Genomic DNA, 23,590 nt, shown 5'->3' with positions numbered 1-23,590 from the left:
AGTTGTTTTCCCAGAAGCTCAGAGCTCCCCTATTGTCCCGTGGCCCTATAAAGCAATGAGAAACACATTGTTGATGTGGTGATGGCACATGTTGGTGCCATGCCATTCTATGCCTACTGCTGCTACCAAGAAGTTGAGTCATTTAGGATCTGTGGAGGTATTTATTAATCCATTAAAGTATTACCTAGGGGCTGAATGTGGAATACCGGCATCCTGGCTCAGAGCCAGGCGATAGCAGAGGTTTTTTGTGTGTGTGCGCGTGTGTGTAAGTTCAATTACCCTGCCAAAATTGTACTACCATTAGACAGTACGATGTCCTCGAGGGGAATGGCTTTGTTTGTTTAAGGATGTAAGCATTTCCTGTCATACCATGACTGGAAAGGAGCCAGACATTATTTCTTCCACATCCAATCATGGTTTCCTGACAGAGTTGCAGCACAATTATTTAGACATACACGTGCATATACACACACACACACATGCGCACCCTCTTACTCACACTTACTGGTCTTAACTGTTTTGCTGAGCCGTGACTCAGTGCAGTTCCTGCACATGTGGCATTCATTTTGAGGAAAACAAATCCTGGTGAATTTGTATTTACTCTTCTTGAAGGCCAGGACCTTAACCAAGACACGTGAAAAAAAGGTGTATGGAAAATGTTGCTAAATGGCAACAAATTAACAGTAAAATAGGACAAAAGTAACCAAGAAAATCACTTTTGGCTCAGATTGGTTTAAAAAAATAATTGCAACATAATTATGCACAATAACTAAAAGATTTCATAGAAAAAATTGTAAAGCCAAGTTGGTCTAATATCAGAGCACATTACATTTTGTTTAATAATCTGTGATTTGCAGTGTGGTTCCTGGAGCTTCTCTGCTGCATGCTGAAATAAACCATTATCTATTCATCAATTGTTTGGTTAGGACGGAGAAGTACTTTTTTTTTTACGTGACTGACTTAATTCAGGCACAATGTTGCTAAAATAAGTGCAGCAATTCGAGCGAGTAAATAGCACAATGACTAGAGGTCTAAGTAGCAATTAGTCTAAAGCAGATGCGTGTGTTTATACGTAACCGTATGTGTGTGAGGGAACACACGAAAGCTTGTGCGTGTGCGTGTGCGTGTGCTTTCAAAACGGCTGCTTGCACTTCTAATCGTACACAGATGAGTGTTTACTATAGGAAAGGGAGAGTTGGAGAGGAAGTGATGGACTCCATGTGTTGCAACTGAGAACGTTCCAGAGGGCAACATGGACACAGCTCCGTTTACCGGCATGTGTGTTGTTGTATTAGAGATACAGAGAGGAAGCTGGGATTGTACTCACCCTTGCTGCCTTCATGCCCCAGTGACTGTGCCTACACATTAGACTGTCTATCTCCTGCCCGGTCTTTGAGTGTTAATGACATTTGGCTTTTTGATTGTTTATGTGTCCCTGTCAGCCTGGTGGTCTGTTGATTGTCAGTGGCTAGAGAGGGGTCAGTCCTGCCAGACTCCTGGAGAGCAGCCTCACCCAGCCAATTAAGTTTACACTGCAGTGGAAAGCTGCTCCTCGACTTCTTCCTCTTGGTATGATTTCCCCACATCCAAGAATGCATTTGCATTCATTAACCGGCTCTAATGTGGAAGAGTTCACACTTTCCCTTGTCGAATCGGATAACATTTTTTATACAAGGTCAATTGGAGATTCACACAGCAGCCAGTGTCGTAGCATTGCCTCTATAAATGATGTCATGTAATAACTGCAGCTGTTGTTTCGTAAACCATTTAGTTTTATTTGTAAGGTTTAAAGCAAAGTTTCATTTGTGCCCTTAGGCAATATTGCACAAATTGGGAGTCTTTGCTGTTGGTAATTTGTTAATCTGGCAGTGCAGTAGTCAAGTGAGGAGAGGAAAAATAGACTTCTTTACTGGCTTGGTCACACAGGTGGGGAACATGATAAGCATTGTTTTGCACGAGCAAAGATCATTATCAACTGAACAGATGTAGTCTCTACAGTCTTTCCACATTTAGCATTGAGAGTCAGTACAGCATAAAGTCCTCACATCATCATCAGTTGCCGACTGGAAACCCACCTGTTTCGACTGCATCTTAGCTAATAAAACAATAACAAATACCCTTCTCACTTCTGTATGTAGGTTTCCTTATTTGAAGCCAATCAAATGTAGTAGTACTTACATTGGTTGGCTAATTGAAAGCTAATGTACTTTTTGAGTTTGCGTATTTATTGTTATTTGATTTATTGGAAGTGGTATCTCAAAGAAATGTAATTGTAATGTCAATGTGTAGAAAATGCAGTTTAGCAGTATAGAATTTCAATACATTTAAGTAAAATAATGCATCAATTTAAAATATGGTCATATGGTGACATTAATGGGGTAATCATCTGATAATAATGGATCAAAATATGTAGATGATTTCAAAATATAAAAGGCTACTGTTAGCACACTAATGTTTTCAAAATTACAAAGAATAAATAAACATTGGAAGTCCAAACTGGGAATATATTTGCATATTTTGGTTTTCCTTATACTACCCACATATACCCATTACAAATAGCAAGATTGTACCTGGTTATTATTGCATGGTATTACTTTATTTGTCTCCTTTTAATAATAAAATATTACTCCACTGTTATTATTATTAGTTAACTAGTATTTGCATGCAGTGAGTTGCCATTTACTGCTGCTTAAAATGATCTTGGCTTATTGGCTGTTGCAGTAATTGCAAGCGAGGACTTTGCAAGTGCACATGGCCCTTATGGCCTTGGGCAACAGAATGTAAACTTAAAAATGACATTTAATCACATATTGTTGTATTTGAGCAGTTCTGTCCATCTCCTCTCCTCCTGGAGTTTTTTTTTGGTAAAAGCAGAGCTGTGTGCTGCAATTATTCAGCACTGCAGGGTGCACAGTTTGTGAGTCTTTTCCAGCTCACAACAGCTCTCAGCAAGAGGTGCATTTTTCAGTTATGTTGTTGTTCAGTTCTGTACACTAGCTGCCTCCCTTCTTGAGCCTCATGTTTAATAGATTCACTTATTTTCCTGACTGGAGCTTCACTAATCATTTGTGGATTTAGTCATTTTTATGACAAGAATCCAACTCAAGTGGGCGAGTTTGAAAGGGAGTAAAACTGTTTGCTTCAGGCGAAGGTAAAATAGAAACGACAGATGACAGAGCATCATTTGTTAACTGCTCTGCCAAAATGTCCCCTGTGTTAGAGAACACTGCGTTGGTGTCATCAACACACACGTCAGCTGTGGCAGGCACACAGAGAACCTAACTCTTTTTTTGGATGAGTGCAGGATACTGGTAGGACTTTAAGTTGCACTTAAGCCATGACTTTACCACCCAATGAACCCTGCCTTCAGCAGGCTGGGCTTTACTGATGTGTACAGACAAACACACAGGAGGTGGTTCCAGGTCTTCCAGTAACTTATTAGTTTTCATAACACTGAGAGACATATTCCTGTCCCAGTATCGAGCTGTACAGAGCTGCTGTGTGTACAAAACTACTTGAATTAATCCATTTGTTGACCAAGACCTATGTGAGAGACTAATCTTAGATTATTACGGGCAGAAAAGATAGAGACAATTGAGGGAAAACAAGCCAAAGAAACTTGCATTATTATGGAGGGTCTGAATGTACCAACACAATTAAGTGTGTCAAGGTACACAAAAATCACCATTCAGTTCATGACATTGTGTTAGAATGGCAGTTCAGAGTGCGTCTGTAGGAAAGAACAAATGCTTAAAGATCGACTTCTTTGAATTTACTTTTGCAATTTTCAGGAACTTTTCATATACTTCTGTATTACACTGGACACTGACACACTCTTATCCAGAAGGAAACACAAAAAGGGCTATAAAACTAAGAGGCAACTCTTAGGCAACTTAATACAAAAAAATACCCAAAGAAGATTCAATAGGTGGCATCTGTATTCCAAAGTAAATGTTGATTACTTCTTGGAGTGTTTTATCCTGTTCTTCTTTGGTGTCTAAGGCTTTTTGAAAGCAGCAGAAGTTGGACTCCAGTTAGTTTCTTCAACCTGTCCAAACATCTGGTTGATGCCATTGAATGTTCACTATCATGTTTGTGTTTCTACGTTGTAGATGACCAGGAGACAGTCTGTTGGTCTTCCAGCTCTTGTGGTTTAAACTGAAATCTGCTTGACAATCTTCTTATTACGCTAACCTAAGCATCTGTTGCTAATGGCGTACAGCTAAAACGAGTGGAACTTGTGGTAATAAATCAAGTTCTGCGTAACATGCATCAATCTACATGCCGCGTATTCTGCGTGAGGCTGAATGCCCCAAACCGTGGCCCCCTGTCCCGTGACTTTTTGATAAACTAAAATCAGTACCAGCCCTAAACATATTTCATATCCCCTTCTTGTTTATATAGTCATACTGAAACCTCGCTACCCTACGGTAATGATACTTGCTATTCTAGACTCCTGTCCTGCTCACCAGAGAGAGGAACAAAAAGGTGGAACATCTCTGCAAATGAAAGACACAGCTGTGAAACATTTTTCCTGTGAAATATGAACTTGAAACTGTGGTGCGGTGCATGAGGGTGAGATAGACCGAATAAACCAAAAGCTGTCCATCACGGCTCCACTGTGGCCGAGCTGGTTTTCATTATGCATCGGTTTTGGCCCTCCATTTTTCTTCCAGTCCTGCTTGTCTATAAACACACTGCTCTCAACCTTGGTGATAAAAATGGAGGAAATAGTAGAGAGAATGGAAGAAAGATTTAATGTTTCTGAAGTTCCCCCAGTAATTGATATCTCATGCGCAACATAAAGCGTGTTCAGGGGAATGCTATTTGAAGGCAGCTCTGATCATTTAAGCTGTCTGGGTGTCCTCCCCGGACTGTGAGTTTCACTTGATAGGCTAAATGTTTTCGTTTGTGTAAATACAATTTTGCTTTTCATGCCCCTTTGTGAATGAGGTGGGGGCTGCATATGATATGTGACACCTCAGTTAGGAAAAAATATATAGGACAGCCAGAGAGACATATATGGTTTTCATTTCTGCTTTTTCAAGGAGTTGGTGACCCAGAGTACTAACAGTTTTTCTCCCCCCCCTCCACAGTTCCGGAGATTTCTCTGTGATTCACCACTAGAGGTATGTATTTCCTTTGGCCTGTTGACAGTTTAATAAAACCTTGTTTAAAATGTCTCCATTCATCCATATGTGTTACCTGTAATGATTTAACAACACAGAAAAAATGTCCTCCCGGTGAAATTACTGTCATGGATATGATGATAATGTTTGGAAAAATGTCCACTTTCACTATTTAGTTCTCCATCAAACACACTTAGTTCCTCTCCTGTAGCACATACCTACCCGACCACCTTTGCTCTCACTCTTCAAGCCCTCCAGCTGGATTGGAGGAGGGGGGTTAAGGGATTCAGGAAGAGGTTTTTGTTTCATATCGGAGGGGTTTTAATTTAGTCCTGTCCAAGAGAAAAGGGGTGTTGAGGCAAGAAAATAGGAAAATGTGGTGTCCAGATTGCAGTCTGTGCGCCACAGACTTTCCTCTGGCATTTACAGAGTGGGACACACTACTGCTCTTCACTTTATGTGTTACAGATAACAGTTTGATGAGGAAGCTTTTTGGACTTCATTTAGGGTTGAACAGATGGTTACAGTTAGCAAAAATAAGTTATTATTTAGGCATCATGGGACCTTTCTATTGTCTCCTGGTACATTGATACCATCTTAAATGAAATCCATTGGCTGATTTAGATTTTAAGATGCTTAAATATTATCGATATTGATGGCATTTGGAAAAGGATTCACTATTGTCTCTGATCGCGGAGTTGGATGTGAAAGCAGCAAGGCATCACTGAACACATAATTGTACTTTTACGATGGCCGAAGAGTGCAAACGCGTTACACTAGCCCAAACACTTCTATTAGGAGGTTTGCTAGGTTAGCTGGCTAGCAGATCTGCAATAATATCGGAAGGAATCACGCGATAACATTGTTTAAATTAGCCAATAAGTTAAAAATGTTTTTCTAAAGCGAGTTGGTGAAGATGTATGTGTTTTAGCACATTTGTGCTTTTATATTTGGATTGTCTCTGCAGCTGCAGCTGTGTGTTGGGCCGTTGTAACGTTTGCACCTGTCGTCCATCGTACTTTTCTCTTATAAAAAAAATGGTATCTCTATTGAAATAGCTAAAACTGTATTGGGTATCAGGACTTTCTCTAACTCAAACAAATGTATTAGAGAGAGTGAGCTATTTTCTACCCATCTGTAAATTATAGGTTACTAGCTCTGCCGCTGTGCACGTCGTAAAAAAAACTGTGCATCTCATGCATTTAAATTTGACTGGCACAGATTTAGCTATTTTTGAAATCAATGGCCATTCAAGATGTACATCTGCAGAATAAGGATTGATCAGTGTGAGTCTCTTCTTAGCAGGCTTTGAGCTGCAGCCTTTAGAAACACCATTGTACATGTTGGGTCAGGACAATTACACCCTTAATTAGACCCAGGATGGACCCTTATAACAGCCACTTTAATAGGACTGAGGGCAAGGAGCACACACAAACTGACTGACACAGAGACACACAAACACAGTCACCCAGTGTTGCCCTGTGGGCCCCCTCAGGTCTCCACTAATGAACATCATTAGTGTTTATAGGAAACAAGCTTTTATCACCTCGTCAAGACTGGCGGCCTGGCACTCTGAATTACACAGTTCTGCACACACACATAATGTGGCACACTGCCTCACATATCTTTCTTCGTCCCTTCCTCGTCTTCATTCGTTTGGCCTCGTCTTGTCCAACGTGTTTTTATTCCTTTCTCTGATCTTCTCTCTTCTGCTGTCTCTCTCCAAACACTCTCCTTTTCAGGGTGATTATGTGTGGCTTTTTGCGCTACCTCTGCGTGTCGGCCTCGTCTGTTTCCAATCAGAACGCTATTAAAATCCACACACACACACACACACACACACACACACACTCACACTCACACTCACACTCACACTCACTCACCACATGGACCATCATACTGTGTGGTTCATCAGCTCACATGTAAGCCTCCATTTATACAAATGCATGCATAGTAACAAATCCAGTTGCAGCTAATTAGCATGCACACTGTCTGACTTGTTTGTCTGTTGCTATGTTTCATTTCATCAAAAAATGAGGAGATTTAATGCTGAAACTGAGGTAATTAACAGCCCTGATTTTTTTAATCCACACATGTAAATACATTTGTGCAGTCTGATAAACAGTGGCTCATAAACATGCAAACATGAGGAGCAGCAGTCATGCAGGTGTCTGGCACTGCACTGCATCTTGGTGAGGTCTCCGTGGCATGTGCTGGAGAAACTCTTGCTTTTACAGGCTGTGTGGGGGTTCGTGCACTCATTCTGTTTCTATTTATTTTTCTTTACAGCCTCCTAATGTGTCTAACCAAGGGGCAAACACTCATTAACAGGGCTGTTGGCCAATTAGTCACTACCTTTTTTATGGCCACGGCTCTCAAAGTATTTTCTCCCTCTGTCCTTCTGTGATTTTGTCTCTGTTTCTTTCCCTGAGATGATGCAAAGATATAGAGATACACATCATCAGGGAGAGCACCAGCTGACATACCATAGTTGTGAACACACTGTACATGCATCTGCTGTAAGCCGAAAATGGAAAAGTTGACCAGCTGTAACTGTAGTTTGACAACAGGACAGCTCTGTCAGGGATTTAAGTGGTAAAGTAAATGCACATATACATGTATTCTGACATGCATGTGATAGTGGTGCTCATGACTATGCTACACCTGCAGCCTTTCATAACATGCTCTGTGTTCATTTGCGGTTGTGAGTGCATGACATTTGTGAGTGAAAGAAGGAGAGGCTTTGAAATATGTTAGTTCAACATCTGTTGTAAGTCAGTGCCAGAATCACTGCAGCGTCATTGCTTCTGTACTGTTGGTCTAACAACCCTGATGTTGTACCAAGTTGGTTTCATGCTGAAAACAAAGTGGTACCACTGCAAACTCTTATTTTCTACTGATTTTTACATTTGTTCGTGGGTCATACCAAAGCAAGTATGGACAAAAGCCCAAATTTGGTCCTCAACAAACTAGGTAAGGTTAGTTTTTTGCCTAGTCGATGGTTGGAAATGCCTTTTGCTCCTAAAGCAATTGTTGATGACTTGCAGCCCGATTGGCCGGCTAAAAGGAGTGAGAAGTCAGCATTAAATGATCATATAAAACACTCAATAAAATGGGATTTTCAAAATGTATGATTCACCGAATATACACATAAAATATTAGAATGCTCTGTCCAATTGGATGTGAGCTTAGCTACTGACAGATACACGCACACACAACCCAACATATTCTCCCCACATGGTCGAGCCTAGTTGAAGTAATAATACAAGAAAAAGTACAAATAAATATGATAAACAAAAACACATGAGGATCAATACAGCTAGCAAAATGTCCTGGAAAACAAGTAAGACATTGTAAATGAAACCATGCTCATTCCAAATACCTAGTGACTATTGTTGTGAAGAGATGGAATAAACCCAAAGCCATTTTCCAAAATCTATTCTTTTACTAATATCTGCCACATCTTCTTAGCACAAGCCAAGCTTTTCTCCAATCTGGCCTTGGAAAACAATTTTTAAACAACCACTTTGGTCACTTTTTTTTATCTGAAGTTGAAACATTTTAACTAAAAGGACATGCATTGGTGTCTTCATGTGGCTCTGAGAACATTTTGGTCTAATCACGTCTTTGCATTACTTGTAACGGCATACAATGCTCTGAACACACCTTAATAGCCAAAGGAGGCCTATATAGGAGGTAGTTTTTGCTAAAATAAGCAAATTTACAGATTCTTACAACTTTGACAGTCCAACAAAGTGTCAGTATCAGAAACTAGGTTCCCGATTCTGACAATTTTAAATGGTGGAAACCAAACATGCAGTACACCACCTCGCCTCTTTGTCCAGATATGCACTCTGCCCACACGGACCTGTACTTTAGGCCATATGAGAGCGATTTGGGGCTGCAGGGGAAGCTCTGAGGTGGCTTGAAGTGTTCCAGAGAATGTTTAGATTGTTGTCACAGTGGCAAGGACACAACCATTAAGCTGTCGTCTGAGGTGACGCACAGGTCAGTCAGACAAAATCAGCCTTGAACGGGGGTAAGAAGTTTAAAAACAAACAAGCAAACCCAGACAGACGTTACTTATATCACACAGGCATTTACATTTATATAACTGTGGCCAAGTATGTATACTAGAGGTGGGGTAAAGGTGAAAAAAATCTCCCTCTTACACTCTGATCACCTCGCGCTCCTTCCCTTTTACTTACAACTTCTTAACTGACAGAGGGGCCTCTGACAAAGCCTCCAGTGTTTCTTGGCGAACCGGTGCCAAGAAATAACAGGCTGCCTGCTTTCACAGACCGACTGTTCCCTCAATCCTCCAACACACAAATTCAGCCAAATAGAGTGCAGTGCTGCTCCAGATGTGGTGCCTGCCACCCTTCAACAGCCCTAGCTGTCCTCTTAATAACTGTGCTTTTGTATTTTTTGCTTTAACTCACATCATCTTTATCTCATATAATATTTCATATCTCCGCTGATGTGGATCAGCATTTAGACAATTTAATCATCCCTTACCACTCAACTTCCAATACACATAAGTAAATGGACTCTGGTGTATATTGTGTCAGACAGGTAATCAGAGTTGAGTGTAAATGGGGCCTGAGAGAGGGGGATATCATTTTAATTTTTTTACTAACAGCTCTACTCAAAGCTACTTCATTTTAGTGCCCAATGTGGTTAAAAGTGGTATTGTTTTTCTGGATAGAACACTGCATTTCCCATGAACACTGCCTTGTGTTTTAAAGTTGTTGTTCTGGCTAGCATTTGTCTTGGAAGCAAGAAAAAAGATAATTTTTCTAAACCAAAGTTAGCCATGAATCACGTAGCTTTTTTAAAAATGTGTTTCACAAATACCAACCAAAGTCAACTCGCCCCATGATTCTTCTTGCTCTTTCAAACGTTTTATTTTTCTCTTTGCTGATGCTCCTCCATCATCAGCCATAACCACAAAATATCATTTAAACAGTCTTTCTTTTTAACTGCCAAACGTCTTACACGCTGGCAAACTTTCCATGCGAGAATGTAAACATAGACTCTCCTTTCTGCCATAAATCCTTTGCTGGGAATTGGACCCAGTGACAGACATTAAGAATAACTTGAGAAATGATCTTCCTGATGGACATATAGAGGCATCAGTGTTAAATTCAGACTGTTTCATAACCGGACAAAAAATCCTTGCAGTATTTTTATTAAAAAACAACAAAAACTTTCATGGTGCTAAAGAGGAATGTAGCAAAGAGCTTTCCTGTTGGTGAAGCGTATCGTGTGTGTGTGTGTGTGTGTGTGTGTGTGTGTGTGTGTGTGCGTGTGCAAATTGTTTTTATTTGGCCAGGTTTAATTTGGTCAGAGTTTAGGCCCAGTGGCGTGATGGATTAGCGAGCTAGCTCCCTCTGTGTTGTCGCAGCGTCTGCGCTACTTAACGGAGTCCAGATGAATGCTGGTAAAGGAGAAGGATCTTGTTACTTTATCACTGAAGAAAGACACACACACACACACAAACACACACACTCCACACAAAGCATACTGGCTTACTTTGACTTTTAACCTTAACCCCTAGCCTCTCGTCTTAAGCCTCTGTGATAACAGCAGTAAAGTGACTCGATTGAAAAACCCAGCGTGTGGATTCGAGATGAGAAAACGCAACGTGTGTCAAACACTTAACGCTTTTATTAATGGTGGTAGACTTGAGCATGCGGGTGGACACCTACACCCGCATTCTTTCATACCACATGGAGAGTGCAGACACAGACATATAGGAGAAAGCTTGGCAACACTCCACCGCCGCCTGGTGAAATGGATTTTGCTCATGCAGGGTCTTTTATTAAAAAGTCCTCTCCTGGAGTGTTTCTGTGGCCAGCCCACCCCCTCCCCTCCAACTCCACCCTGCTCCTTCTCTCACTCCACATTTGGGAGCCATTAGCAGGCTGAACGTGAGGCTACTGTACACCCCCACACATAATGTGTGAGGCCTGCCAGGGAAAAAGCCTGGATTATGATACACTGCAATACAGGTGTGTGTGTGTCAGAGAACATATCTGTGCTAGAAAGTAAAAGCAGTCCCATTAAATACCACATTCTCATTCCACTGTGATTTATATATTTGACATACAAACTATATTGCACACACAAGTTTTACTATGGTTTTGACCAATGACCACGTTCCCTCTGTGTTTTTTCTCTCGTTGCCACTGCTCAGGCGGAACATTCTCCAGATGGGCCCGAAGAAGGCTACGGCTCCTTCCACCAGCAGTACTGGCTGGATGATCGCATCGTGGCGGTGGGGGTGATCGATATCCTGCCTACCTGTGTGTCCTCTGTCTACCTTTACTACCACCCAGACTTTGCTTCACTGTCTCTGGGCTCCTACTCTGCTCTCAGGTTGGTTTCAAGGTCTTGCTGTGCATTCACATGCTACTCAGCTCAGACACGTTTCCCAAGTTACGAAGGTTTCAACTTTAGTGAGTTGGAGCTTGTTTGTTACCGTGCTGTCCAAGTGTCCGGTGACAAGCTTGAAGCTTCATGCACAAGTAGATTCCCTAAAATCTTTATAAAGATTGCAATAACTTGTTTGCCATCGGGGTTAATGCTTATTAATGCAACACTTTTTTTTCTTGGTGAATCTATGTGGACAGCAAATAACGGTAACCACATATTACAAATTACATTCGAGCAAAAAATGCAATACTTACATTCGTGAAGTTTCTTTCAACTATCGCATTTACTCTCATCCAACAAGACCACATTTTCATAGACTTTCCGAGTGGTTCCACATTTTTCCAGTCAAGAACACATTTTTCGATTAATCCAACACTTCATGAATGCAGCATTTAGTCACTCTTATTATTTATTTTCTGTAGATTTGTTCTTTCATCATTAGTTTCCAAATGGCATGGCAGGTATCAGGAAGCTCCTGTTCCATAAAAATAGGACTTTATTTTTCACAAAGAGGATCCTGCTATATTTTCTGATTAGGGAAAATCTACTTATTTGGGGAAAGAATTCCTGTCAAATCTAAGCTATTGGTGCACAATGCAAATTCGAGAGGGCAGTAAGGCTTTACATATATTCAATTAATTACGGTAAGATGAATAGTGTAATGATTTGATGTAGCTCTCTTGACGAGAGGAATTGCTCTGCTTCTCATTGAATGCATTCCCTTCTTTGTTCTCCTTCATTCTTCTTCCCTTCTCCATCCCCTCATATTTGCCCTCCCCTTAACCGGCTCTCTCCCTGACTCTTGATCTTTGCGTCTCCTCCCAAATCTTTATCTCTCCTTAGAACTGTATACTATAAGTGCCATAATACTGTACTGTAGGTTGGGGAAAAGTACCTCTTTCTTCACACATGATTGGCCAAGGCCGTACTGCGTTTGTGGTTCAGCTGACGACAGTTCTCTCTGCCAAGATGAAATAAGAGAACCCAGACATACTGTACGCTACAGGCGCACATATCTGGCGTTTCCTGTAAAATGTAACCCAATAATGTGACAAAGGCTTTTTAAAATATTTCTGCACAGATGTTGGAGACTGGGGGATCTCTGCTTTTACAGTTGTACAGGTGTGCGAGTTGTGAGCGGTCATTCGTGTGTGAAGTCAGCCCAGCAGTTCAGACCGACTCTCTGCTCATATGGAGGGAACACCCTGGTCATCATGAGCACACAGCTCCCCATCACTTTATTATTTCAAGAGTCTGAGTCCAAGAGTAACACAGAGTGCTCGCTGTGGAGGAGGCCTTTGAGAAGAGAGCCAGCGGGACTAAACCCTCCCGCCTGTTTACAGACACCAGAGCCCGGAGCCTTTGATCAGGTCCGGACACTCCCTTGTCTGCTGGGCCTGGCCGACTCTGTCCAAAACGTACTGTTCAGAATGCATGTGCGCACACACCCCCACGCAACTTGTGCAAACATTCATTACATTAGACGGTGTTTATTCTCAGCAGCTAGCCCAACTGGATTGGAACCGGAGCTGTTCAACCATGGACAAGTGCACTCCTTAAAAACAACAGCATTTAAAAAAAGAATGTACATCCAAAGTATGTAGCTGAAGCTTTTATCCTAGTAATGCGTATCTAAATGTACGGAAGTCCTGAGAGGCCAGTTAAAAACTAAAACATTCTTCTAATTTTGTTTTTGTCTGATCGAAATTGTTTTTCTTTTGTTTATGATTTAACAAAAGTAATCAGCGAGAACAGGACGAGAACAGGACGAGAACAGGACGAGAACAGGACGAGAACAGGACGAGAACAGGACTTTTGTTATGATAATACTTTTAAGGGTTTGTTGTTGGATCATTTGGGCCACAAGAGGCTGAAGTCCACCTCTCCCTATGTTATAAATACGCGTAAAATAATCCATATTTTCTTTCTGGTGAATTTTTATTTGCTCATATACAAGTTGGAAATTGATCTGCCAGAAATGTTTTCCCCATGAGGGAAAACATTTAAGAGCTTCAGGCTCAACTTTTTATTTTGCCTCTCAGGGCTTCGGTAGAAGGTTGTGGGAAGACAAAGTTGTGTAATTTAACACACAATCTTCAGTGGAACTCTGACAAATCTGAGAAAAACACTTAAAGAGAGTATTATGTTGCGGTTGTGAATAAATATTAATGCTATTTATAAGTGTTCAAAAACAAGTACAGCCTTGTGCGTGTTTTCTCCTCACTCCATCAGTATGTGTGTATACATGTTGTTCAGCAGTAGAAACAGGAGAGGGAGATGTTGAGAAATATCTTGCTGGATGGCGGCTCTTTCAGCCCAGAGGAACGGAGGAGAAGGAGGAGAAGTAAAGAGGCAAGTAATGAGGGGCCTGAGGGGCTGTGTGTAGGAAACACAGCTGGTGTCCAACCTCCATCACTTTCTTCAGGGATGTCCTGATTATGTTGTGTTACCCCTGATCTTCATCCAAGCAATGAAATGTTCCGTAAATGTTGATACTGCATCTAATTTGAATGGGTTTTTTCTTAAATAATGAAGTTGCAGAATGTGCATATTTTGGATGACTGAAAAGATGTGCATTACAACTTCCCATCAACATTTTAGTACCTCATAGTTGGGCAGACTTTTAAAGGGGAAGGTTAATATTTCCTGGTCAAACCACATGTTGAAAGTGTGTTACCCCTGCACCAAGCTTAGTTTGTGTTTGTTCTTAACTGTACTGATTCAGGACATCCAGAGAATTAAAAAAAATGGATCTATCTTTAAAGTTCTTCAATAGACTGTGCCTTAATACTAAATGTCCTTTTTTAATAAGCCTCTGTGTGCTTCCCATCACCAGTGGATTATACTGCCTTTTTATATCTGGCAAATCAATTGTCTTGTCTGGTAATGAAATGTTTCCGCATGCATGCGAAGCTGCAGTAAGCACCTTGTGGTGTGTGTGTGTGTGTGTGTGTGTGTGTGTGTGTGTGTGTGTGTGTGTGTGTGTGTGTGTGCACACACATCAGTATGAGGGAAGCTGTTCAGGAGCAGAGGGCTGGATAATTGGCTTGTGCTGGAGTGTCAGATGGCTGAAGAGGGGATAATGGCGGACTCAAGCTGCTGCCATGGGGTGGAGGTGCGGGTGTGAAGGCCTCAAGTGAATGGGGGGGAGGCACAGGGCTTTTTGTGAATGGGCCCCTCGTCTCTCTTGACCCCCCTCCCCCAATTCAGGCCTGCCGGGGCGCTTTTGTGGAGAGGGGATGGGAACCCAGGAACCTGGCAGCAAGCGGGTGACCTTCTAGCACCTCGCTCTTGCTGCCTCTCTTCTCCCTCCCTTTCTCTTTCTTGACCCTCGTCTTTTATATTCTCCTCCTGTTCTCTCTCACCCTGTCCCCCCACCCTCCTGCCTCGATCTGCTTTGTCCCATGTCTTATTTTTCAGTGAATCTATTTTATTTTAAGGCCTCTTTCTCTCGCTGTTAAGTATTTTAAGAAAAGGGAATTCTCCCCCTTCATTTGAGCGGGTGAAACACAGAGGGTGGAAGGAAGAGTGAAACAAAAAGAGAGAAGAAAGAGGAGCTGGAATTTAGTTATGGAATAGTGAAGGAAACAGCCGAGGGAAAAGGGGGAAAATAGGCTTTTAGAAAAAGGATGCAATTAAGGAAGAAACTATTGGGGACAAATAAAGCAGGGAAGACATTTACTGTATTTGAAGAAGCTATATAAATCCTCTGAGTTCTAAATCTTTATTTTACACACTCTCTCCCTTTTTCACAACTTTCTTTGCTGCCAGAGGGCTCAATGACGAAAAAGGGGAGGCAGTTGTTTTTGTGTAATGAAATGAGACCAAGAAAAGCTGCCTTTTTTAAATGTGGGTGTTTACTTCCTCTGCTCAAGCACTGCTCTAGTCAGAGCTGCTAGTACCAATTTTAATTCTTACTGGCCTCATTTATATGCTGCTGATATAATAACCTGTGAGGAAAAAGCTTGAACACTAAAACACTATTTTAAGGTAATGTAAGATGAATCAAAATATTCCAAATGACTCAAGCTGCTGATCAACTGTGGTTGCTCATTTGTTTGGCCCTCCCTTTAGCTTAGAAAAAACAATAAACACTGCACTGCAGTTCAGCATATCTACCTTTTGCTGGAGTGAGCCTTTCATTGCAAGAAGCAACAAAACCGACTGCATGCATATGTGCTCTTTTTAAAAGCCTGAGCCTTTTTTCCTCCAGTGCTTTATTGAAAAGGTGTGTGTGTGTTTGTGTGTGTGTTTCCTGCCGCAGGGAGATCGCTTTCACCAGGCAGCTGCAGAAACAGTCCCCCAAGCTGTGCTACTACTACCTGGGCTTCTACATTCACTCCTGTCCCAAGATGCGGTATAAGGTATGCCTAGTCTCACATTGACATGTACAGCGTGTTTTTTTTTTCATAGTGTGTGATAATATGTGCTAATAAAATGCAATATCACATACACTATGAGGTTTTTCAATGACACACACCTGTGTTGACTCCACACATAACTATGTGGCAACACGTGTAAACTTTTGTTCCTTTACTGATTATAATAACTAGTTTTCTAAGATGTGCAGCGCTACACTCAGTGATGTTGTACTCACATCTTTCTTTATAATATTTCACATAAAGGGAGGGTTTTTGCTGTTCCCCAAAATGCCATGATGATGTTAGTGTAACATTTTGATGTGCAACCCAAATGCGTGACAGATGTTTCTGCTCTGTTTGGTGTTTAAAATGCTAATTTTTAGGTCCATATGTATTTTGTGCCTCTACTGTGACATTTTTACATGCTTTATTTTTTCTCTTACTGCCTGTACTGCAGCACCTCTTTTCACCCTCTGTCTGAAACCAGAGCCCAGTCTGCTCTGATTGGTTAGCTGGCTGGCTCTGTTGTGATTGGGCAACTGCTTAGAGATGTCCCCCCCCTTAGCATATCACGCACAATGTGTGGGAGCGCTACCCAATAGAAGCCTGAGTGTAGAAAGGATTATAATCGATGCCTTTCAGTTAGGGGGTAGGGTATGGGAGAGGAACTTCCTCACACTTTCAGCCTTTGCAGAACATTTCAAAAACCTATACAACACATTACAGGAAAGGGAAACCCCAAAAAGCACAATAGGGCCTCTTTAGTGTATCAAGCTGAGCCTTGCATCCTCATCATGTCTATGTTTATGAGGGTTGGACCAGATCTGTGTCCTGTTCTGTTATCATGCGGATGTGGCAGTGTCAATGTTCATGTGTTGTCCCCTCTCCCACACTAATTACATATCTGTCTCTTTGCTGCCCGCCTCCTCCCTGAACTGGTCCTTGCCTCTCAAGCCAGGGACCAAGTGCTCTCCTCCTCTGATTACTTTTGCATAATGTAGGTTTCTATCTTCCTGAGAGGCTTTAAATGTCCCAAATGCCTGATTGTAAAGGAAGAGGAAGACCAGCCCCCCCCCCCCCCCCCCGTTTTCCTCTACTGCTTTTGTTATTATAGGTGCGAAGTTCTCAACAGGGGCTTACCTACAGTCATCTTTTTCTCTCTCATTTCCACAGGAACCCTGGCACCTGCTCTCATTTTTCATTTATTACAGTTTGGAATTTAGGTGTTCAGAAGTGATACATATCAAGTGTATGTCTTTAAGAATAAACAGGTGCATGGTGCAGCAGTTGGTTGCAGATAAATAAATCAGAAAGCCTTTAATCGTCCCACAGCGGGGAAATGTTAACTCGCAGATAAAAGCCGAAAGGAAAAGGTTACACTTATACATTAAAAAGTTAGGCACATTATCAGGATTATAAACATAAAAATATAACAAATAAGTACCCCATGGTAAAAAATGTAGGATTGGTTATTTTAAAAGTAAGTAAAATACAAACGTTTTGCAAGAGCCTGTAATGTTGACGGATTGGACAACCTATATGTACATTTTAACAAACTTTAATGTAAATTGTAAGTGTATATTTCACAGTAAGCAGTGGTAGCTAAGTATTGTAACAATCCAAAGCGATGCCCTGTCAGCATTACAGACTCGAATGCACCTGGAAAAGTTATTAAACTTAAACAGCTGATTCATACGCACCAAGCCTTAAGGGAGGAGGAATAAAAACAAGGAGAAATGTAAGTAAAGGGAGTGTGTGTGAGAGAAAAAAGGACAGAGGGGAGGTACAGGCAAGGAAGAGAGGACGAGGCTGCTGAAGACATTAAAGGTTTAGGAGAAGGTCACAATGGTGACGGCAACTGTAACTCAGTAGGAATGTCTTACTCAAATGCGCACATAGTTGTACTTTTACACAAAATGCATAATGTATATGCACGCACAAACAGGCTCACATTCAAACCAATCGCGCCTTAAAGATCTATAGCTTCACAAGCACGGTGAAAGAAAGCAGCCTCTCCAAGTCTATTAGTTTGGCTGAGCTTTACCATTCAGCCATTCTTTCTCTCATCCATCTACTAATTCCCCTATTCCTCTCTCATTTCATTCAGATGTTCCCAGAGCTTGTTCTTGTCCATGGGAGACTGATGTCTTGTTGGGGATTATGGCAAAGTGCCACATCTTTTTATCCCTTTACATCTTATTTTGGGGTTTGGTTAGCGCTGTACCCGTTTTTTCTCAGTTTGGAAGTATGGAATGCATGTGAGTGTGTTTGCTCTGTTTATGTGTCTGTGTGTTGAATCTTGATCACGCTGTTACCAGAGCGCCTAACCCCCCCTGCGCTGGTATTTACTCCCCCTTCCAACCCCCCATATCTGTTCTTGTGTGTTTGCCATTGCTGCGTCTTGTTCACAACCTCCCCACTTCTTCCTATTTTACCCTTGGGGAGGAACACAGAACAAGGGTGAGAAGGTTGCCCAGTTCCCACCTTTGGGCTCTCACACTCTCACAGAAAACACAACCGCGCTCCAACACACTCTCACCACATGCACAGTGTCTCGCTCCATTGTTGGATTTGCATATGAGCCAAAGTAGTTCATTAATGCACAGACATACTGTGGAATTGTTCACTAAGATGGGGAGGCCCTAAACTCCACTGTTTATTGTGTTGGAGGTTTTCTGGTTTCTGGATCTCGGTCCTGCTGCTCGCCTCTTTTAAGAGTACTTGAACCCTGCTGGACACCTCTCAAACCCCTTGAACATCACTCCCTCTCGCCCCATCAACCGCCTTCTTTTTCCCTTTGCATCCTCTTCATGAAACTCCCTCAAACATCGCATTTAAAACCACTCTCACACTAATGTAAATGCATTTTAAATATACATTTCTGCCCATCCATTCAAGCCTGATTTAAATGCATCTAAGTTAATGTGGTGAATGTTGCCTGTAATTCATTTGAAGCTCAGATTGACTTGCATTTAACATGCTGAGAGGAATACTAAAAACATCGATCTAAAACCAGTTTCCTCTCTGTTGAATTTTCACAACTGTTCATACAGTACTCTCATTCCCTGAGGAGCAAGACAAGTGCATTGTTTATGTAACTGAGCAGCACTGTAAAAGGCATTTTATGGAGACTATATAAAGTGTTCATTGACATACAGGAGAGAATTTAAAAATAGTAAGGTAAACATTTTTTAAGCCTCTTCCTGGGCTTTTCTTTTGTTTGCCCTGTCCCCTCGTATCCTCCTGCTGCATGAGCTTTAGGGATGTGGCTCCTGTCAAAGAGTTTCCTTTTTGAAGTGTTCTTGAGCTGGGAGGAAAGTCTTTTCTGCCAGGTCACACATCTCTTGATGCCCAGGGGAACAGCTCCATGTGTGAGGGGTTTAAACTTCTTAGTGCCAGTGACTGGACATGGTCCTGTAGAGAGCAGCATTAAAGAGTCCTGGAAGACTTGGAGTCCATCCAGGAACAGGGGGCGTATGGCCAGTGTCAGACCCTCTCCTTTGTTTTCAAAGCTGGGACGGAGCGTCCCACAGAGCCTTGCTGGTTTGGCTGGTGGGTCCGGGGTGAGACGTGACATCCTGCCCCTGGCTCCTGTCCCTGCTCCTTCGGCCCTCCCTGGCCCTCTGATGTTGAGCTGCAGAGAGCAGAAGGTGAAGCTGTTGGAGGCTAAATGAGACCAAAGGTCTTGGCCCTTCTGCCACTCTCCTTTCTTTTCCACATTGCTTCTAATGTCTCATGACTTTAGAAAGAGAAACTGAGGCTTTTTTGCTTGGAGCGCTCACACAAATCTTTGTGCATTTGGCTATTCCAAGTGAAAAGCATTTTGTTAGTTTTTATCAATTTGGTTTAGTTAGGTTTCAAAGTGCTACAATTAAAACAGACCTTCTCTATCTATCTGTTTGCTTGGGATGGTGCCCCGAGAAGCTTTTCTCTCTGCCACTTTTATGCAAGGAAATTGCATATTTTAAAGTATTGCTGCCATAGTTTTTTCACTTTTGACCTTTTTCTTTTCTGGATTTGACTTAGCATTATCTTCTCAACTCCGAGCAAGTTTTCTCCAACTCGCGTTAACCTGTTGTCAGCAAAGGCTTTTGGAGGCAAATCAAAATCCTGTTTTTTTTTTATCAATTTCCTGAAATTCTGTCAGTATGGGTCTGATAATATTCCTACTGCAATCGAACCGCACAGGGTTCGCCTGGCAATGGTCCAACGCCACCTTTCACAAGCAGAGTCTGACCTTTTTTTGTGTCTGTACCAGAGTAACCGCACATGCTTGATTTAAACTGACTAAATGTTGACTTTGTAAAAGCACCCTGAGCTGAATTCTCCGGATTGTTGATTTCTGTCTGAAATATCACGCAGCGTAGCTCGTTTGTAAGAATTGTGGTCAAATGGGAATAAACACTGAACGTGTTCTGCAGGCTGGTGACAAGACACACATTTCTTGGGGCTTCCCTGACAAAAAATAAACTGTCACGACATGCATTTTAAAGTAAGCCTATATATCTAGATGCTGCAATATTTATTAATCTTCTTACTGTACCTGAGGTTCAGCTCTTGACATGATCTGCATTAGCATCTTTCTTTGTGAAAACCATGAAGAGGTGCTTTACCCTGACCTTTTTTTTTTCTCACCATATTTTATTCCCCTGTCCTCCAATAACTCGGCCATCCAGCTTCAGCAGCTCGCAAAAAATGTACTCAGAGTTTCATTAGCTTTCATTTGATACATTTCCACTTTTCGTTGAGGACAGAACAAGAAGTAAAAGATCAGTGCTGCGTTGTAGTGATTTTCCATTTTGTTGCAGAGGTGTGTGTGTGCGAGAGCACTTCTCTGTGTCGGTACTGAATAAGCAAACTTTGATGATAACAAACGATGCGGTCGACCACTTGGTTTTACCGATGTGCAGTACCTGTTTTTTTTTAGCAGATCAAGCACTTCTCAAGTGTCGCATACATGCACATACACAGCCAGAATACTGAGTGGAACCCAGAAGTGGAGGGAGTGAGAGAGCTACATGAAGTGGCTCTTACTCTTGTTATTATTGTTCACAGTGAAAGAATGTCTCGTTCTGAGCCCAGGAAACCATTACATTTTCCACAGAGGCAAAGAAAGAAGGAGTGAGCAAAATAAGGGAAAGGAGGAGGAAGAGGACAGATGGAGAGAGAAAAAAAGAGTGACAAAATGTCTGCCAAATGAGAAAAGGAGGCAAGATGAAAAGGATTATTCGTTTCCCCGGCGGTACTTCACTGACTTTTTAAAGAGCCGATTTTGCGGCAGCTGCACCTCCGTTCCCTTTCAAACCAACTCCTCCTCGCCCACAAACAACAAACACTGTCAGAGAGCCGGTCACTTCTCTAGCAGCAGCCAGCAGTTTACCGCATGGCTTTTAAATTCAGTGGACCTGAAATAAATCCATCCAGGTGTGAGCCACCGTGGGGAGGAGAGTGTCGGGATGTGAAAAAATGTGATGTTGGTTTCAGTCACTTGCTGCTGTGCTAATGTTTACCTTAATCATTGTGTGCCTGCAGGCTTTTCTGTCACCTGCTGCATGAGCTTAGTTCTTATGACATCAATTAAACATGACAAATGACCTCCCGGCAGGAACACCGGACCTGCACACAGAGAGGCTTTGGCATACTGATCAATACTTAAAGGGGGCCTATTATGCTTTTTGGGGGGTTTTCCCTTTTTCTGTATTGTGTTTTATAGGTTTGTATGCATGTAAATGGACTGCAAAGAGGGAGTTTATCCACCACACACTCCCCCCCCCCCTGCCTGAAACGCCTTGATGGTAGTACTTTGTGTACTTCCCCAACAAAATGACATCACTTTAAAACATTTTTGCCCCAAAATATTGTGCCAGATAGGATTAGGGGTTGGACGACATCTCTAAGCGGTTGACCAATCACAACAGAGCAGATTAGGCTCTGGTTTCAGACGGAGGGTGAAAAGAGGTGCTGCATCACAGGCAGTATGAAAAGAATAAAGAGTTTTTTATATATTAAAGTATGGAAACATGTCAGTAGAGACACAAAATACAAATATGAACCTGAAAATTAGCATAAAAAGGCCCCTTTAAAGTCTCTCTTCTATTCCCACTGATTTCATTTGACTTCAATCACATCAACCCTGAATTGCTTTGCACCAAAAATGAAAAATAAATATTCTGAATATTTGCAGAGCTATCCAAAACCTGCAGTGTATAATAATTTAGTGAATCCCTTCCTTTTTAACTCCCCTCTTCAGGCAGCAATGGCAGGTTTAGACATGCTAAAAGGCTCCCAGCCACAGCTATCAGGAGCCTGCCTGCATGTTATTTTCACTCAAGGGGCCCATTCAGACAGTGTGTTATGTGTACGTGTGTGACCTCACATTCTGTGTGTCATTGTTGTACAGCTGGGTAGATCGAGAGTGACAGTGAGTGAGTTTGAGTCATCTAGAGGCCCCCATCCCTGCATACTGTGTAATACACAAATGCTTTTATTTTTAGTTTGAGGGCCATTTTCTTTTTCTTCGTTTTTTAAAAAAAATCTCTGCATAAAGTTTATAGCTGTTTCATAGCAGTGTTTGTGTGGAACTCAGTTTACGCTTCACATGCCCCACAGGTTCAGGCACTGTACAGCCACCCCCTTTTCCTCCTTATGTCCCTCCTTTTTTTTGTTTCCATTTGTCTTTCAGCAACTTTAAAGGAAACCAGCCACCATGCGGGTCAGGATGAAAGATTGATAGTGAGAGAAGGGGTCGGACTGAACTAACTTTTAACAGATTTCATTCAGAGATTAAATATGACATCACAGCTTGTTCATTTAGCCAATTGTTATTACTAAGCTAGCAGGCAGGATTGATATTGTTCAGTGTGTTTTCATATCTATGTATTAAGAAGCAGTAAGTCATGACGGCTTGAATAGAGGTGATATAAATGTACTGTGGTGGGGGCTGATTATGGCTGGCCTCCTCTGTTTACTTTCTTTTTCCCCCTTTCTTTTCTGCTTTGAGTTTTTCTTCCTCAGATTAAATTCAGTGGTCTTTAGAAGGTATTTTTTGTAACTAGCATTACCCTCCAACAATCCTCGCACCATCAAAATAAGATCAAACTCAACCAGGCTCATTTTAACCCTCTTTGTAAAATGTATAAGCTAAAGCATACCCCCTTTTTGCTGCCTTCCAGTTCCCTTCCCCCTCTCTTAAATTGGAGCCTTTCTGACAGAAACAGTTCTGTTTGATTTAGCTCGACAGGAGACCACCAACAGTGCACCTCTCAGCAGAAACATTTGTTTAAAGTTTTTGATAATTTCTCTTCTCTTTTATGCCTCATCATCTCTTTTTTTTTTCATGAGCCCTGCCACAGTTGTGTTTTTAACAAATCATTAACAGGCTACAGCGCAGACTGGGGGCAGTCACCGCTTGGTACCCCCTAGGTGGAGCGATGACAGGGTGATGGTCAGAAGTAGCAGAGTTCAAGGAGTCGGGTCAGACGATTGAGTCTTACTGTGTGTGGAAGGACGGAATCGGGGGTGGCAGGAGGGTAAGAGTGAGGAGAAGGTGTGAAGGTCACATGGGTGAAAATGAGAGTTTGGAGATGGTGTCACGCTGAGCAGATCCAGAGCCCTCTAGCTGCCAGCCTGAGGTGTTTGCCTTGCCATTAACTTCCCCACTAT

The 23,590-nt window shown here is 41.9% G+C and overlaps 1 protein-coding gene across 4 annotated transcripts in view; it reads left to right on the top strand.

Moving 5' to 3' along the window:
- The window catches only part of LOC134858790 (arginyl-tRNA--protein transferase 1), a 58,770-nt gene that overhangs the window by 19,857 nt on the left and 15,323 nt on the right, over window positions 1-23,590 (top strand). For 3 of the 4 annotated variants that reach the window (XM_063874915.1, XM_063874914.1, XM_063874917.1), the window contains 3 exons: window positions 5,097-5,129; window positions 11,329-11,510; window positions 15,832-15,931. In XM_063874915.1, the coding sequence (XP_063730985.1) occupies window positions 5,097-5,129; window positions 11,329-11,510; window positions 15,832-15,931 (315 nt within the window). The remainder of the gene's footprint in view (window positions 1-5,096; window positions 5,130-11,328; window positions 11,511-15,831; window positions 15,932-23,590) is intronic. The other variant, XM_063874916.1, reaches the window with a different exon arrangement.

This window comes from Eleginops maclovinus, chromosome 22, assembly GCF_036324505.1.
Source record: "Eleginops maclovinus isolate JMC-PN-2008 ecotype Puerto Natales chromosome 22, JC_Emac_rtc_rv5, whole genome shotgun sequence".
Lineage (NCBI taxonomy): Eukaryota > Metazoa > Chordata > Actinopteri > Perciformes > Eleginopidae > Eleginops > Eleginops maclovinus.
Note: the sequence above shows the minus strand (reverse complement) of the source record. Positions and strands in the feature narration are given on the sequence as shown.